At 49.0% G+C, this 18480-nt stretch overlaps 1 protein-coding gene and 1 pseudogene across 5 annotated transcripts in view; one reads left to right on the plus strand and one right to left on the minus strand.

The window, feature by feature from the left end:
• Positions 1–545: 545 nt before the first annotated feature.
• On the minus strand, positions 546–6850 carry LOC147912416 (uncharacterized; annotated as a pseudogene).
• Positions 6851–7152: 302 nt separating this feature from the next.
• Positions 7153–18480, plus strand: part of LOC101392859 (cationic amino acid transporter 4-like) — a 51428-nt gene continuing 40100 nt past the window's right edge. Inside the window, exons 1-2 of one of the 5 annotated variants that reach the window (XM_087423887.1) lie at positions 7153–7440; positions 13913–14061. Coding sequence is in view for 2 of the 5 variants with exons in the window: in XM_087423885.1 (XP_087280011.1) it covers positions 7395–7415; positions 13913–14061 (170 nt within the window). In the remaining 3 variants the exon portion in view is untranslated. The remainder of the gene's footprint in view (positions 7441–13912; positions 14062–18480) is intronic. The other 4 variants (XM_087423885.1, XM_087423891.1, XM_087423886.1 and 1 more) reach the window with 4 other exon arrangements.

Here is an 18480-nt window from a genome sequence, read left to right on the forward strand (position 1 = left end):
AGTATAAAAGCTTAGAACTGGAGTTTCAAAACTGAGGTCCATGGAAGGAGGGGTCCACAAAATCCCTGACACTGTGGGTCAGATGTGTAAGGTCATGACAGTTTTGGGGGGAAAAGTGTTTTTTTAGATTCTCCACGGCATTTATGACCCACAGAAGGTTAAAAAAGCTCTAGGTCACAACACAATTCATCTTTGTCCCCACTGTCCGTGCTCTCAGTAAAAGCGTCATACCTTTCACTTGAAGCACAACGTGTATATGTCTTTATTAAAGACCTAGTAGTATGGATATTTTCTCTCAGAGCGGAACCTGAGATCCAGGAGGGTGAAGTCACTGGTTTAAGTCACTTGGTTAGTTCAGCTGTAGCATAACTGGGACCAGCACACAGAACTAGTTCTAAATCTTTGTGCCTTAATATATTCAAAAGGTGACAGAAAATGTCTTGAATGGACCCTCAATTTTTCAAAAAGGTTTATCACCAACTGGAGGAAGCCACACAGAGCTTCTGCTCGGGGTGGGTGGGGAGCCCACAGCTGGCTGGTGTGAGAAGTCTCCGCCCGTCTCAGGTGCTGCTCCGAATGGGGCTCTTCCCCGGTCCACCCCCCCGGGCAGCCTGGTGGCACTGGGCTGGCGGGGCCTCCTTTGGCTGGATCCTTCCTGGGCACCGCGAGCTTCCAGTGCTGGGCCTCCACCGCAAGCACTGCTGCCTTTGTTTCTCCCTGAGCAGACGGAACACCACCATCAGGAACCCGGGCAAGCCCCACAGTCGCCGCACACCTACTGTGTTTATGTTCTCTGAGTAGCATTTATGTTGAGTACGTTTCTGTCAGTCCTTTCAGCCGGGGGTCCTATGGCAGCCCTGAGTCCTGAGGCTGAACACCGCCTGGAGACAGCACATCAAAGAGGATCCCTTGGCAGAGTGCAGGAGGCTCTCCTAGGACGGAGGCAATGCCAGGAGCAATGGGGGACGAAGTTCTGGTGGTCAGTTTAGGGGAACGGGAGCTCAGCCTGGTGACTCACGCCCTGGAAAGCATACGTGGTCAGCCCTGACCGCCAGCAGCACAGGAGGGCTCCCTGCAGGGCCGCTGGTCTCCCCCCGCAGGCCCTCCCCTCCTCTCCAGATCGCCCACACCTGAACCAATCAGGAAGCACGTCAGTCATCAAGTACTGAAGTCACGCTTTTGGATCTGGATCTGGAGAGCTCTTTCACACACGTTTCCTGCCCTCCCTCAGGATCCTGAATACATTCCGTGGTCGAGCCTCCTGCTTCCAGGGTCACTCCCGGGCCCGTGACTGGGCTCTGCCGTGGCTCGACTGCTTGAGCCTCGCCCTGACCATGGGAGTCACACAGACGGAGGCTCCACATATAGAGCCTATGGGTTCAGCTACACCTTGATGTGTCCTTTGCTTACTTGATTCTCTTTGTGAAGACAGCCAGGAAGCTCTGCAGCCATGCCTGGGCCAGAGCTCGATTAAAGGAGTAGCTGCCCCGGGCTCAGGGGTGACAGCATCAACGAGAGTGAGAGGACCCCATGGGGACAAAACATGCCTGGGAACAGGCTTGTCCACTGGGTCACAGTCCCTCCCCATTGGGCCTGTCCCAGCCAGGGCTCTCCTCTGCTCCGGCCTAGCAGGGTCTCCCCTGCAGGCTCTGACCAGGGCAGGTGTGCCCTGGCTGAACCCCAGCCTCCATCCCAGTTCTTAGTCAAATAGGCTGCAACGGGGAATTGTGAGTTCTTGTAGAAAAGACACAAGGAAGTGTCTTAGGAGCCTGTTAGGTCACTTCTGTGTCACCATTTGTCACCTTGAGCAAGTGGAGGTGTCTGCATTTGAGACTGCAGACCCTGGCTCCTCCAGAAGGACATCAGACTCACGTTCAGGCTAATACTGACAACTGAATTCTCCCTGGGATTCCTGCAGGGATGGGACGGCCCCTCTTAGGAGAATTTCTGGAAAGTTCTTCCTCAGAGAGCAGTGTTCTTTGTTGCCTGGTGGGTGGGGAGGGTTACAGTGGTGCCACGCTTGGAAATATGAGGGGTCGGGTTTTCCCAGCCTCGCCTCCCTGGGCTTCACAATCAAGTCTCGTGTACACTTGATATGACAAAGATGTAATAACAGGTAACCCAGAGCCGAGGGGGAACTGACAGGAGCGTGTGGTGGGGTGAAGCTGGGCCAACGCAGCCTACCAGTGACTCACAAAGACAGACACAGAGAGAACCGTCACCCCCCATTTCCTTTGGTACAAATGCCAATATTCTGGTCCCCACTGCAAGGATCCTGTCTCCCAGGAGAGCATGAGCCCCACCACCCTGCAGTGTCTCCCAACATGTTAGCGCCCCCCTGTAGCCACAGCCCAGCCTCAGCCCAGGCAGAGGTAGGTCTTCTGTAGCCTCTGGCCTAACCCTGGGAGCCTAGGGCCCCACGCACTCTCCACGAAGGGCATTTCCTGAAGGACTCGGAAGTACAGCTCAGGCACAGCTCACCCCCAGCAAGTGGCGGCTCTCAGATGTGGGCCTGACTTTGAAGTCAGCTTTTCTTCAGCCTGCCACACAGGTGAGCTTCCTCTCCCCCTCAGTATAATGACCTGGCCCTTCTGGAAACTCAAGGATGAGAGGAAAGAAGAAAAGAGCAAATAACGTTCACCTTTAAATCTGACAAGGCCCATAAACCCTGGACATCAGAAACCAATGTAACTGAGCCACAGAAGGCACTGAGAAACCATCTAACGAGGAAAGCAGGCCATCATCCCGCTCTGGGCAATTCTTGGAGCCCTTCAGTTCCCTCATGGAGGGGTTATTAGGGTGAGAGGGAATGGAGGGTGGGGCTGAGCCAAGGGTGACTGCAGGCTGGGGTGGGGCGTAGTGGGGTCGTGCTCCCAGGCCCAGTTCCTGAGGGGCCCTCTTAGGCATCAAAGACAGACAGCGATCACTGTATGTTAAAACACTCTGGCTTAGTGTCTTCAACGTTGGTGCCTCTCCCCCAAACCAGCTTGTGGCCGCTCAGTGCTCTGTGACACGGTAATGAAGCAAACCCTAAAACGCACCAGCCTGTCAGCACCCGTGATGCAGGGAGCCCCTGAAGCTGAGGGGCTGGCCAGACCTAGTGGGACCCACTCTGCCATTTCTCTGTGGTGTGGCCCCCGTGATCCCCACTCACCATCCCCTGCCAGCTCTCCTGGCAGAGCCGCTTGACAACGATGATCTGTAAAAAGCCCACTGGGAACTGCTGCTCCCATCCCTTCCTGCCTGTCCCCCAAAGCGGTCTCGCTCCTTCGTGCTGGGAGCGCCCCCTCGTGGGGAAATGGGCCAGTGGGGCCAACGAGGGAGAATATTAGTGACTGGCCGTGAGTGTAGTGAATGCACGTTGTGTGAGGAAGGAAAAGAACAGGAGGACTGGTGGGAGGAGGGTTGTGAAAGGAGGAGAGGAAAGAAAAGACAACAGCCCCGCTGCGGGAGCCACTGCAGCAGGGGGAGGCAGCACAGCGGGCCACCCCGAGGTCTTCAAGGCCAGCGGGCAAGGTGGTGGCCAGGGCAGTACATTGCCTGGCTGAGAGCCCACCGGAAGGTCTGCACCCACCAGCCAGTACTGCTGGCCTCTCTGGCCGGGCTCACAGTAGGGGTTTAATCAGTGCTTCCAGAACACATTACAGACACGACAACAGAGACTGACGTGCACCATGGACGTGCACACGTGCACTTTTAACCCTGAACTGAGCCTCTGCTTCTTGGGAAGGTGCTCTCCCATGTGGACGTGCGCAGTGACCCCACCCTGCACGCGCACACACAGCTGTGATTGTGAATGTTCTGGAGCAGCGCTGTCCAATAGCCATGTGATGCGAGGCACATGTGTAATTTTAACTTTTCTAGTAGCCATTAGAAAATTTAGTACTTTAAAAAGTAAAAATCCAGTACTTCTTAAAATACTTTTAGTACTCTATTCTAGTACCCTTTACTTTAAAAAGAAAAAAGAAACAGGAAATTAATTTAAATTCCATGTTTTAATTAACCCCAAATATCCAATATATGATCATTTCAGCATGGAGTCAATATGAAAGTTATTCGTGAGGTGGTCCACTCCCTCTGTGCCGATCCTCCAGCATCCGGGCATGCGCTCTGCACCTACACTCCCAGTGCGTCTCATCCGCACCAGCCCCGGGGCCTGTGGCTCCCTCACTGGACGGCGCAGCTCCCCGTGAGGCTCACGGCTTCTGCTCACCAAGTTCGTCTCACACGTCCTGACAGACGTCTTTTTAAAACGTCCAGTTTCCCTAAACTTCAACAGAGAGCACTCCACTGCATTTAACTTCTCCTCAGTGACCCCCATCCTCACCATGGCAAGCATTACCCCCCTGTGCTTTCGGGGTCTTCTGTTTCCCCTTTTCTGCAGGGAAAGGCAGAAATGAGTGAGCTTGACGGTGACAGTCCCCACAGGCCACCTCGATGCCCGGGGTCAGGAACCCAGACAGAGTCAAGCCCCTGAGTGGCGTCCAGCCCACGGCCTGGAGCAACTGCACACCCCGATTCTGTGGGAAACTTCAGGCCAGTGAATGCCCACAGCCCCAGACCCCCGTTGTCCTCATGGGCCACCACGGGCCCCACAGTGGGGTCACTCTGACAGCTCTTTATTTTCTCCAACCCAGATCCTGCCATTAACAAGGTGGCCGGAAGGTCTATGTGAACAGATGCTGTGACATGTGGCTTCAGAGAGCTGTCTTGTCTGGTGGCCTCTGCCTCTCGGCCATAGCACATTCCTGGCATGGCCCCTCATCTGCCCGCTCCCCTCCCATTCCTCCCCATCAAACCCCTCCCAGGCTGCCCTCTACCCCACCAGGCATCTCCCCAGGGCCTCCATGTCCTGGTCTCCTGGCTGCTGGCCGCCCAGCCCAGCAGGACCCAAGGCCTGAGCACTCGAGGGGAGAACGACCCTGTGGAGCCCAGCGCTCCACTCCTGTCCCCGGGCTTGGGGCTTCCTACCCACCTCCCTCAGAGCCCCCTCGGATCCTCCCATCACCTCTATGCCAGTGCTCCCAGCGCCATTCCCACGGCATACCTCCTGACTCCCCGCTCTCTCCCTCTCCCCACACCCCCAGCTCAGGCCCAGCTCCCAACAGTGGCCTGGATCCAGGCTCCGCATCTGCCTCCCGCCTGCCCTTCCTCTCTCAGCCCCTCCCCACCACCCCACCTGCAGGGCTGCAGGGCAAGGAGACTGCAGCTGGTCCCCCCGCCTGTTGAACCCTTACTGCTCCAGTGAGACCAGCTGCACCGGCCTCCCCCCGTCCCTGTTACTGTCGCTTTATCTGGCCATCTCCCTCCCTGGACCAAGAGCATGTCCCTCTTGCAGTCCCACTGGGCCCTCAGCACTGGAGCCGGCCTGGCACCCAGAGTCCTGAGTGAGTGGGACTCAACACCCCCTCGAGTGAGGAGGGCTCTGTTCCCTATTTCTCTCTCCCTCTGGAAACTCACCCATCGATTCCTCAGTCCAGCCTCTAATCCACCCACCCCTCCCCTGACTGGCCCCTCAGCCCTTCCCCACTCCTCCCTGGCCCCTGCTCCAGGTGGCACCTGGAACTTCCTGGTGGGTGATGTGGGGAGGGGCGTGAAGGAGGGCAAAGCCAGAGCACCTGTGGGATCTCAGGCCCTCCCTCACACACCCACGGCAACTCCTGGAAGGTACTGCCTAGGAACCAGGAAGAAAAGAGGAGTCACAGTCTATCCTCCAGGCTGCCCATCCAGGTGGTTGACAGCATCTAAGAGGCCAAGGTGTCTCCTACACCCAGGGCTTTGCTCTCCACAGCGCACCACATTGCCCCTTCCCTGCCCCTCGGTCTGTTGTCCTCCTCTGGGGTGGGGGCACCTCTACAGAGTGCAAGTCTCACCCAGCAGAGTTAGCCTCTGGGGGGCGGGGGTGTTGGTCCCATTCTAGAAGTACTGTCAGTTGTCTTTAATAAAGTGAGCTTTGAAATCCTGTCCTTGGTCTCTAAGCTGCATGGCAGGGATGGCCTGCAGGGTCCTGCCCTTGCAGCTCGAAGCTGCTCTGCCTTTCTGGGGGCCATGGCAGTTTCCATGGAAACAAGAGAGTGCACCAACCCCCAGAGATAAACCAATAAACACAACCTGTAAAAGGAGAGAACCGGCAGCAAGAGAACCAGAGGGCACCGGGGGGCCAAGGAGAGAGAGCTAAGTGTGTGGTAGCTGGGCCTTGGAGCAGAACAGGAGAGGCCGCAGGCTGCAGGACCCAGGAAAAGGAGGGTCTTGCAGGGGGTCTACAGTTCATGGCAGAGAGAAAGGAGGCCTCTGGAGGTCAGAGAGAGACAGAGAGAGAGCAGACAGAGCGTGGGTCAGTGAGGAGGCCTGCGCTCGAGTGCCCGGGGCCTCACAGGACAGGGGACGCAGGTACCCAGGGCCCTGGCACTCCCATCCACAGGGTCCTGGGCTGCCCCCCACCCAAACGTCAGTCCCGTCTTGGGGTGTCTGTGAGAGCCCTGGTGCTTCTGGCCCGGGAGCCAGACCAGGAGGTTCGGCTGCATGTCAGAGGGTTTCTGATAGCCACTGGGAGCAGAAGTGACACAGGGGGAGGATGCAGTTGGAGCTCCAACGTGACACCTCATCACCAGCACCTGTTCATCCCCCAGTCATGACCCTCGAGAGTGAGGAGGCCCCTCACACCTAAGCCCAGCGCTCTGCCACTCAGGCCTTTGCACCCTGAGCGTCTAGGGCAGCCAGGGGCCGTTCGGTCTGCAGACATGTAGGCGTGGGACATGTACGTGTCGAGTGGTGTGTTAGATGTGGGGAAAACGTGGTCGACCGCAGAGACCCGCTCATCGGCGATTAAGGCTTCCCTGCTCAGCTGCATCGATCGTTCTCGCTTAGGTAGCAGCACCCAGCGCAGTGCCTGGCACACAGTGGGCACTCAATAAATGCCTGATGGAGGAAAGGCCGTCAATACATTCAGCGTCATTGTTCCGCGCCGGATCCCCAATCGGGGGCGCGCTTCTAGGGCCCGAATAACTGGCCTCTCCTTATGCGCGCGCGCACTCAGTTGCCTTGGATACACTGCGTGAGCTCAGGCTTAAGGGGCGGAGCTGTCCCCACTGCGCACGCGTATTCAGAGGGGGTTTCCATAAACCCGGAAGGCCTGGGTTTTGTGCATGCACTCTGTGTGTGTGTGTGTGTGTGTGTGTGTGTGTGTGTGTGTGTGTGTGTGTGTGTGTGTGTGTGTGTGTGTGTGTGTGTGTGTGTGTGTCTGTGTGTGTGTGTGTGTGTGTGTGTGTGTGTGTGTGTGTGTGTACGCACTTTTTGAGGTAGCCGACCCCAATGATTGCACCGCGTTTCCCGCCAGGCCAGGGGCGTGACGCCTCGCGCACCTTGATGACGACATTTCAGTGCCCGGCACTTGAATGATGGGCTCCGTCCCTGAGGTGAGAGACGCTGTGTACCGCAAAGGTGAGTGGCGGGAGCCGCGCGCGGGACCGCCTCGCGTCTTGGCGGCCTCCCGGAACCTCCGCCGAAGCCGTCTGGTTCCTCCGCGAGCCCCGGGCCGGGCCGGCGGGACCCCGGGGCCGGCCGCGCCTTCCTGCAGTCTTCCTGCCGCCTCTCACGCCCGCCCCGTGTGCTCGGTTAACGCTCGTGAACGGGCCGGCGGAAGGGAGCTCGGGGTGAAAGCTGAGCCTCGGGTCGCCCAGCGATGTGGGTCCCGGCCGAGCCCTCCTCCCAGTGGGGCTCGAGTTCTCCGAGCCTCAGTTTCCTCATCCGTAGGACGGGGCCCCGAGGCTCCCTTCCCAGGCCGCTTGTGAGCCCCAGTGGGGGCTGCTTGGCTCCGGAGCAGCCGGAGGGAGGCCTTGGCGTGATCCTGGCCTGCATGTTCACATGATTCAGTGTGTCTCCAAATGTGATAGTCACAGTACGGGTGAGGCCTCTGTGTAGGGCAGTGCTCAGAGGTGGGAGTCAGTAATAAGGTTTTTCAAGGAGTGTATGAGACACGCCCCACAGAGACGCTAACAGAGCTCTGTCTTTGCTGGAAAATCCTCAAGGACTTGAACGAAGTCTTGCAGCGCTGTGCAAAGGGCTTCTTTATAGAGTCAGCTTTCAGGCTAGCCTAGAAGATAGAACAAATCGAAAAAGTCAGGAGCATATTCGCTTTGCAACTTTTGCTGATATTCTGGCTCGAGTCAAAACAGAAATCCAAGTGCTGGGCAGCCGTCAGACACAGACCACTGGCCTGATTAACCTAAAATAAGAGCGCAAGTGAGAGGCAGAGAGGTGTTTATTTTGGGATCAAAGAATTGCAGTTCAGGGAGCACAGATTCAGGTAGAAACCCAAATAGCGTCCTGCTAGGGAGTAAAAATCGGAGGCTTTAAAGGCACAGAAGGGAAGTTTGCATTACATAGAATGTTAATTTGAGTTTCAGGCAGAACGCTAATCTTGGCTAAAAGTAATTGCTAAGGCTAGCTAGAGGGAGGCAACAGTCCCTCACTGTGAGGAGCTGCAGGTTTCTTGCAGCGTTACTCAGTTCAAAAGTGCATGTTCTGGGCTGGCCTGGTGGGGTGCTGGTTAAGTTCAGCACGCTGGGCTTCAGCAGTCTGGGTTTGCGGGTTTGGATCGTAAGCACAGACCTACGCCTCTCATCAAGCCATGCTGTGGTGGCATCCCACATGCAAAAAATAGAGGAAGATGGGCACAGGTTTCAGCTCAGGGCCACTCTTGCTCACCCATGAAACCAAAAAAGGTTCACGTTCTGCTCCATGAGGACGTGCATAAGACACATTTCCTTCATGGCTTCCCAGCTCCATTTTAAAGCTCTTAAACATAAGTGACTCCATTTTATTTCACATTTCATGTTTTCCCCTTTTGATCGAGATCTTTCTCTGAAAGCATCATTGATCAACCATAGATTTGTTTAATCCCACATCACTGGGATAGGCCTGTCTCAGAGAGTCATGTCCCACATCAGGAGGAAATTAATATTTTTTTCCCAACGTCTATTCCAAGGCGTCAGTGTCAGAAGAGTTAGGCCATATTTGAGCAACAGGGAGGTGGTCAGGTAATAAATCTTAGGCAGTTTCCTTGCCTGGGAATTTCATCTGGTTACCTGAAAGTTCAGCTGAATAAGCCTTATCTATCATTTCAATACATTGAGCAACCATAATCTTGGTGTTTGTAGAAGTTCTAGAGCAGACCTGAGTGAGTAGTAGCATAAGAAGCTTAATTACAAGTACACACAGCAAAATTCCAATGATAATCATAACAATATTTGAATCCTGATCTCATCCATGAACCTGTACCTGAAGGAAGCCAGCTGAAAACATCGATAAGCACCAGAGGGTGTCACTGAAAGACATTAGACCCCAGTCATCTTGTGCTGCTTTTATAATTTTTCCAAGTTCTAATTCAACTTCACCAGAACAGTTGATGCAGGTACAGCAGGAGGTGTTGGCTGTGATACAGAGGCCACCCTGTTCTGCGAGGAGATAGTGGAGTGCATTCGATTATCTAATGGAACCCTCGCTAGGGAATCAGGGATTGTTGTTGTTGAGCTAAGGCTCGAGTGGTAGAATTTGCCACTGTAGGTATGGTTAGGGATACATTTTTTATCAACAGCTTATCATGGACAACGTCAATCCAGTGGTAATGGAGAGTAGATGGGGTATAAAAAGGAGGTCTTCAAGTCTTGCCTAGACCTATGAGATGGTGGTTGGGTTTCTTCTTTAACAAGGACTTGAAATGGAATACTATGGTGTCCTAAAAGGCATTGTCCTGCCATATGCCAGCTGTCTACACATTCATAAGCCCATGGTTCCCCATAGTAATCACACACAAAGGTGTATCCAAAAGGGGACACATAGGACACTTTCTAGCTCTGTAGCAGTGTCAGTTGTCAGGAGCACTTGGTAAGGTCCCTACCAATGGGGTTCAAGGCCTGTCTTCCTCTTATGATGGTTCCAAAATACCTGATACCAGGCTCTGGACTGTGACCAACAGGATCCTTCAAATTTGAATCCTGGAGACTGTCTTTAACCTGCTGATGATGGGCTTGAGCAATAGACAGTAGAGACTTACAGTAGCTGGTCAGACTCACATAAGACAACAGAGGAACAACAGAAGGTTGTGAACCAAGAGACACTGATGTGCTGGTGACGGTCTCATGTGGAGTCAGTTCATGTTTTCCAAAGAGGGCACTGTGAGCAGTCAGCAAGACTGAAGGCAGTACCTTAGGCCGGAAGAGTCCAGTCCACAGTATATAACAAACCTCGAAGATAGTTAACAGGACTAGAATCTACTATGTACAAAGGTGCAAACATCATTTTTCTCTCTATAAGTACCCTCATTTTTTCCCCAAAGATAATCACAGCAAAACTAATTTGTATATATTAAAAACTTGGCCTTATTATTTATACAAGTGAAAATAAGAATACTCCCTGAGAGTTTCTGAATTCTGGAGGGATCAGGTAGGGAGAAAAAGTCAATATTTCATCTTTGTTCACATAGTTAAGTCTTACCAAATAGTTGATAGATAAAGAGAAAACATTTCTTTAAATCTGGAAAAGAAAGCATTAGAGCATCTTTCTCAGCTCATGTAGTTTTATGTTATTTAGTATTTCTTCAGCTTGAATCTAGTTTTTCCATTAGTTTTCTTGACTTTGCCTGATGACTGAGGGTGATCGGACAGTGATAATCCTAAGAAGTTCACAACAGTTTTCTTAATGTTTGTATGATTTTCCCAGTGAAATGGGTGCCTTTCCATTGGGAGGGCATCAGCTTTGTGACAAGGGAAAGGCTTTAACCCATCCAGAAAACACAGACAATAAAGAGAACATATTGATGAGCCGTAGGAAGTGGCAGGTGAATGAAGTCCAGCTGCAGGTGCTGAAAGGATCCAGGGGGAGGAGTTCTGAGGCCTCTGGGGACAGAAATAGTCTTTCCTATAGTGGGTGAAAGAATGTAAAAACTGAAAAATAAGATTTGCCACAGAGTCGGGAAGAGCCCTGCAGCCGTCTTGCATTTCCCATAGCCCTGACTGTTGGTTGAATTTACAGCCTTGTTTCCCCACCTTAATTTCTCTGCTTCAGGAGCAGACTGTTGGCATGTTATAAGGACATCAGTTTGGCAAAAGTCTGGTAATAAGGGACTCTTCTTTGCAGAGGCCGAATGGACCTCATCCACATTTTGCCAATATTTATAGATTCTGTTGCTGCCTTTACATAAAAATCAGATAAGGCATTTTCCTGATATTCAGTGTGAGCCTTAGTTTTGATGACAGACAACATTTTATACCAGGACATCTTAGACTTGCAGGAATTTCACATAATTTCTGGAACTCTTTTATTTTTTAAAAATTTTTTGTGAGGAAGATCAGCCCTGAGCTGACATCCATGCCAGTCTTCCTCTTTTTGCTGAGGAAGACTGGCCCTGGACTAACATCTGTGCCCATCTTCCCCCACTTTATATGGGACGCTGCCACAGCATGGCTTGACAAGCGGTGCATCGGTGCACGCCTGGGATCCGAACCACCAGCCACCTCCGGGCCACCAGCAGCGGAGCACGCGCACTTAACTACTACACCATGGGACTGGCCCATGGAATTCTTATAACATATACTTGTAGAGACATAATGTAAGGAAAGTCTAGTGATATTTCTTATTTGACAGTGCTTCCCATGTAATTTAACATATCAGATAAGCCTAATTAGTTTAATATCTCTCCTTATAAAAGAAGAAAACCAATCTTTTGAGATGTTTCAAGGATCCTCTGAAAAAAATGTTAGCTAGAGGTCAACAAAGACTTCATTTAGAATCTGATTTGGGGAAGTTTGTCAGAAATATCAAAGAAGGTCTTAAAATACTTGCCTAAATAGGATCACAGATCACTATGAAACTTAATATTTAATTATCTGTTTAACCAAGGTGACAAAGAGATTTCAAAGACAGATACAAAAGGTTACATAGCTGCAAAACCTTAGCTCTGTGTAATAGGAAAGACTCAGTGTTTAACATAAAGCACCGGAAATTATTTTGATAAAACATAACATCCCTGCCTTTTAGGAAGATTACTCAAAGGTAAAGAAAAACTTTTCATAATCTTTATCAGGAGTAGATTAAAAGTCAAAGAAATCTTGTCCTTATAACAAACAGAAAGAAAACAAAATTCTAATTTTGCGCCAGCTTATTTTTCATATTAAAACTCAGTTACTTGGGGCCGGCCCAGTGGCGCAAGCGGTTAAGTGCGGACACTCTGCTGCTGCGGCCCAGGGTTTGCCGGTTCGGATCCCGGGTGTGCACTGACGCACCGCTTGGCAAGCCATGCTGTGGCAGCATCCCATGTCACGTGGAGGAAGATGGGCATGGATGTTAGCCCACGGCCAGTCTTCCTCAGCAAAAAAGAGGAGGATTGGCAGATGTTAGCTCAGGGCCGGTCTCCTCACAAAAAAACAAAAAAACTCAGTTACTTAAATTCATTCCAATCTTAGCCAGCTCACCCATGCACAACACTCTTTTCTCAGGGTTCCTCTTCCATAAACTTTCTCCTTTAGATTCAGAATTTGTCCTTTCTTCCTTCCCAAAACCCGTTTTACTTTAGGACAAATTTATTTTCTTAACAAAATTATCTCGATTTCTTATACCTTCTTTTACTAAAAACATACATTTCTCATAGCATAAGTTTTTTAATGTGACTAATAGACCCAAACATCTTTTAGTTTTTCTGTAAGAAAAAGCCAAAAGTAGAGAAACCCCTGTTCAGTAATTAACATTTTCCTGTTTTATCTTATCTGGAGATCTGTTTTATCTTTTCTAGATATTCAGTGAATTTTCCATCATTTACTTTCATTTAGCAGAAGTCTAATATTTCAAGTTACCAAAAGATTTGGGGAAGCTATTTTATTTTATTTATTTATTTATTTTTTTGTGAGGAGACCAGCCCTGAACTAACATCTGCCAATCCTCCTCTTTTTGCTGAGGAAGACTGGCCCTGGGCTAACATCCGTGCCCATCTTCCTCCACTTGATATGGGACGCCGCCACAGCATGGCTTTCCAAGCGGTGCGTCAGTGTGCGCCTGTGATCTGAACCGGCAAACCCCGGGCTGCCGCAGCGGAGCGTGCACACTTATCGCTTGCACCACCAGGCCAGCCCTGGGGAAGCTATTTTAAAGTACACATACCAGAAAACATAATAATTGCACTTAAAAGTCCTTATTTTATTAACATCTATATAATTCATTTATTGTTGACAATCACAGATGATTCATGAAAATTTTATGAGACATTAAAGTAGTTAGCTATCATTTAAGTTAGTTTTTTGTTGCTGACCAATCTTATAACAGTGATAACATGAGATTATCTGATTAATAACCCAGACAGAATAAAAGTTGTATGTTTCCATTATCTCCAATACTGATAACTCTGAAGACATGCCTTTCATCAAACCAGCAAACTTAAGCAAGATTTTATTGACCCAAAATTATTTTATATCATGTTAACTTGAAAAACATTTGGGTTAGTTTCTATTATATTTAGAAATCATTTATATAAGCCTTTACTTAAGTTCATTAAATAGAACTCTTTTTAGAAGTTAATTTTGTTAATACCATCTGGAGATAGAAAAATATCAGACATGTATAATGTACATACATATATATAGACTGACACAGAGATCTTATAGCTTTCATTTTAAAAATTTTAGCCATGAATCAGGTACAATACAAAACTCAGTATTTTATAAATAGTGTCTCTAGCAGATAGAACAAGTTAAGGTTACCTGCTTAACAGTTTTTTTTGTTGTCAATATTTGGAGAGAAGACTTTAAGATTTATCTTTGCTGTAGATAAGGAGGCGATGAATTAGATTTGGGGGAGAGAGTCCCTCTAGCAGCTTGTATTTAAAAGGAAACTCCTCCCCCAACCTTTTTTTCTTTAACCTCAGGCTTTACAGATTGAGCTACCAGGCTTAGTCTCAGGTGACTGTGGGCTGTTATCTCCTGGAGTGTTTACATTCATTCTAAAGATATGGACAAATTTACAACTTCAAACAACAGAGAGAGAAGAATGCAAGTTTTTTCCTAGGAGTTTCGGGTAATTGTGATTTAAAATTTTCCTTCAGTCTTAGGAATTGGGGATGGTCTAAATAAGAGTTCCTGGAGAGGTTACCAGGCTTTGAGTCAGGGGAGCTTTTAGGATTGGTGAAAGGGAAGGGGTGGAATCTGAACTGCCTGTAGAGCTGCATTTTCAGTTTTATAAAGATTTATGGGACAAGGATACTTGCTCTCATTGCCTCAGATATTGGGTTGTAACCTTTTACGTTATCCCTAATTTGCTTCTTTCTCTCCAGGTACATAGTTTCATTTTAATTTATATAACCGCAGCCCTTCCAGGACCAGTTCCACTGACCCCGTCTCTTATCAACAGAGTGATTAATAATTGCCTTTCAGAAAATGTGCAAAGTCTCATAGTCAGAGCATGTGCAGAAGAAGAAATCTTGTCCTGAAATGACTGAGGAACCAAAGATTCTCCCGCGGAACCCAGAGGACCTGGACATGACTGGAACTTGAAAGTCCGACTCTTATCAGATGTGAAGGGTCCCACATTCCGGAAGGTTCTTTGTTAAAATGCCTTCCCCACCTCATCATAAGTGTTTAGAGCCCTATCATAAAAGTTTAGAACCTCATAATAAATGTTTAAAGCCTTACCATCAATGCCTGAAGCCTAGCAATTAAAACCTGTCCCACCAAGCATTTCTGTGTGCCACCGTGTTCTTCTTAACCTTTTAAATTTCACCCCAAATCCTGTATCGGGGAGACAGATCTGAAGGCACACCCCCGCAGTCTCTCTGCAGATCAGTGTTGTAAAAATAAAGTTGATTTCTCTCTCAAAGGCTGATGCCATAATTAATTGGCTGTTTATGCACATCAGGCAAGAGAACCCAATTTTGTGCAGTAACAACCGGCGACCAAGAGGGCAGGCCCAGTGGTGCAAGCGGTTAAGTGCGCGCGCTCTGCTGCGGCGGCCCGGGGTTCGCCGGTTCGGATCCCGGGCGTACACCGAGGCACTGCTTGTCGAGCCATGCTGTGGCGGCGTCCCATATAAAGTAAAGGAAGATGGGCACGGATGTTAGCTCAGGGCCAGGGTTCCTCAGAAAAACGAGGAGGATTGGCATCAGATGTTAGCTCAAGGCTGATCTTCCTCACAAAAAACCAAAAAAAAAAAACAACTGGTGACCATAAAGGGACAAGGTCCTGTGACTGCCCGCCCGATGCTCTGGAACCCCAGCAGGTTGTGGGGTCTTTTTGTCGACCCTAAGTGGCTGCCTAGACAATTTTGTCTAGAGGCTCCACTGATGGGATTTCTGTTCCCTGCTTTGGTGCTCCAGGCCCCAAGGTGTTTTTTTCCCCTTTGGGAGAAGAAACAGCTTCTGGATCAAGATGTCTCTGGGCTCTGGGTGAAGATCTTTAAGAAAGCAACAAGGGGGCCGGCCCCGTGGCTTGGTGGTTAAGTGAGCGCGCTCCACTGCTGGCGACCCGGGTTCGGATCCCGGGCTCCCACCGGCGCGCTGCTTCTCCGGCCATGCTGAGGCCGCGTCCCACATACAGCAACTAGAAGGATGTGCAGCTATGACACACAACTATCTACTGGGGCTTTGGGGGAAAAAATAAAATAAATAAAAATCTTTAAAAAGAAAGCAACAAAGGGTTGATTTCCTGGAAATGTAAGTTTGGCTTGTATTCTGGGGAATCCGGGTGGGCTGAGACCTGAACCTTGGGCCTGAACCACCCAAGGTAATTAGAGGCAGGATAAAAGGCTCACTGATGGAGTGGCTTCTGGATCTGGGCAACTCCTGGCTCTGGTTGTGAGCTGCCCCTGGCAGTCTGGTTTTGAGTAGCTCCTGGCACTGGTTCTGAGCTACTCCTGGAAAACTAGCTAGTATTCTGGTCTGTGTTATATGTAGAATTGTATTCTGTGTTTGTCTGAATTGGGTTGACTGGGGACAGAGTTTCTTGGTGATCGTAACAAACACTCTTTAGAAATTACTTTGACTATTCCAGCCACTTTGGAAAAAGCTCCCTAAAATGGGGATAACTGTAAACAGCTGGCAACATAACTTGGAATAATTTAAAATTACAGTGGCCACTTTGGGGCTCGTTTTTAAGAGCCAGGTAATAGAGAAATTTCTTCAAAGAGTTGAGCTCGCCACCTTCTGACACCTAAAGTTTCCAGGAGCTATAAATGTTTACAAAGAACTGCACAATCCTACCAAGCTTGTTTGGTGTCCTTAGGGCTTGGCTTAATAACCATCAGGTTGGAGGTCCCAAATTACAGTTCAGCAAAAATATGGTTGTACTCCATTTTGTGGCTAAGGGTCCTACCAAACTGCCATCAACGTCAGGGCAGTTACATTTGCCATTAGAAGGAAGCCTTGGTTTGGCCTTCATTGTGAGGGTCTTAGTTTCAGGGACTCCCAAAATTTTCACCATCTGGTTCTCGCTGTAGCATAAATATACTTTTGACCGGCTGTCTCTAAATTATGAAACCATGGGAAATGCTAATCCAATCCCCACCTGTAGCCCATTAGGCTGCATTCTCCTAAACTGGGTGACTTTTAGCTATGAGCCTATGAAACAGGAAAAGGTGATATTCTTTTATAACACCGCATGGCTGCAATACTCTTTAAACTCTGGAGAAAATGGCCAGATGATGGGTCATTCAGCGACCGTGAGAAATTAGGTTTGAATACTCATTGGTTTATTGATCCTTATCCTCCCAGAGATGGTCACGATTTTTCCCTGTCTTTGTCTTTTGTGTCATTTGTCATAAAAATCATAGGGCAAGATGTAGGTATCTCCATAAGCCTTTTGTCTGGGCGTGCCCTCATTAAACTTTGCTGTAGGTTAAGTATGTGCGTGCTGTAGGTTAAGTATGTGCGTAAGGTGAAAGCTATTGCTAAGGGGCCTCTTGGAAGGCAAAAAAGACCACGAAATTGGTGGGCATGGGTGGAGCAGTTAAGAGCCATTAGGGTGCCCACCACCTCCAGAAGACTCCTGTGATAGGATAACTTGGTCAGTGAATGGGGTAGATGATGACAGGCCCCCCCCCCCAACCTCAAGAAAATTTCCGTGCAATGCGGTATTCTGTAAAACAACACAGAATCCCCAACCCTGAGGCACTTCTCTCCTAGCTATTAGTTTGGCTCCAAGAGACCCAAGCTATAGCTAAAGCTGCTAATGTGCATATAACATGAAATTCTTTTCTTTTGTCTTGTTCTATGTCTTGAGAGCTTGGCTTTGTGACCTCTTTGGTCTCCATCATCTGGAGGATGCATGTACTGATGTGCATCTTGGTGGCCAGTGGAGTAGACTGGGCCTCTGAGATGTGCTCTCCTTGTCCAGCTGTATCAGCTCTCAGGAGAGTTTGTCATGAGAGGTCCCAGTCCATTCGGGAGCCGTTGTCATCTCAACCTTTGTTGCTTGTTAGTGCACTACCACCTATGCAGCAGAAGCCTTTGCTTTTTTGGACTATTTTTGGGAGTGAACTTTCTGGATCTTGTGAGGGCTGCTGCTTTTGCACTCTCTTTTGGAGCCACCTCTTGCATCCTAGTTAAGCCATAAATGCTTATTGGTTTGAGTTGCTGTTGAGATACTACTCCTCAATGGTTGGAGGATGGATCCTTAAACGGGAAGAACTTCTAAATTGGAACAGTTTTTTAGAGAGCTTTCATAATGACTAGTTTTAAGAACTTAAGCAAATTTGGAGTCTCAGCTTCCTCTGGTGGTCTTATAGATCCTAATAAAACCTCCACTCCCCGCAGGGTAAATTGGTCTCAGTGGAATTGTGCACTTGGAAAAAGGGCCTTTATTAAGCACTTTCTGCAGACTTTTTAAAGGTGTGATACATTGTCCTGAAGTTTCAGAACGTAAAAATATTTTGATTCACTTAAGTTACAAAGTGTCCCTGACATAAAGAAGCAATTGGAAAAATGTAGCTGAAAGGGTGGGTCAGCATCTTTTATCATTCAGACTGTAATCCAGTTCTTTGGGGAACTGGAAGCAATCATCTTTGTCTTGCAAATCTCTGCAGGGCCAGAGGTATGGCTCTAGAAGATAGTTCAAAGTTCACTTGTCCTTTTTCCAATCCCAAAGCCTCCCCTGTTCCTCTCAAAATCCTCACAGATTTTGGGATGTTAGAAACTGATAAGGCAAATTCGCCCTGGAAACTCCATCTTGTAGAAAACTTGAATGGTTTCTCTGTGCCTTTGTGATGTGGATGGACAGGTAGATCAACCTATAATGTCATTCAAGTTACAACCCAATTTCTGAGGAATTAAGAACAACTGTCCTTAAAAAATCCTTGCAAGACTGTAAATGCAGCTCTAGAGGCAGTTCAGGGTCCACCCATTTCCCTTATCTCAAAGAGCTGGCAAACTTTCTGGGAAATATCCAGCCCATCACTGATTCCTAAGACTGAAGGAAAAAAAAAAAACAGAAAGAAAAACAGCATAAG

The sequence above is a fragment of the Ceratotherium simum genome, chromosome 35 (genome assembly GCF_057802395.1).
Source record: "Ceratotherium simum simum isolate JZ-2026a chromosome 35, ASM5780239v1, whole genome shotgun sequence".
Lineage (NCBI taxonomy): Eukaryota > Metazoa > Chordata > Mammalia > Perissodactyla > Rhinocerotidae > Ceratotherium > Ceratotherium simum.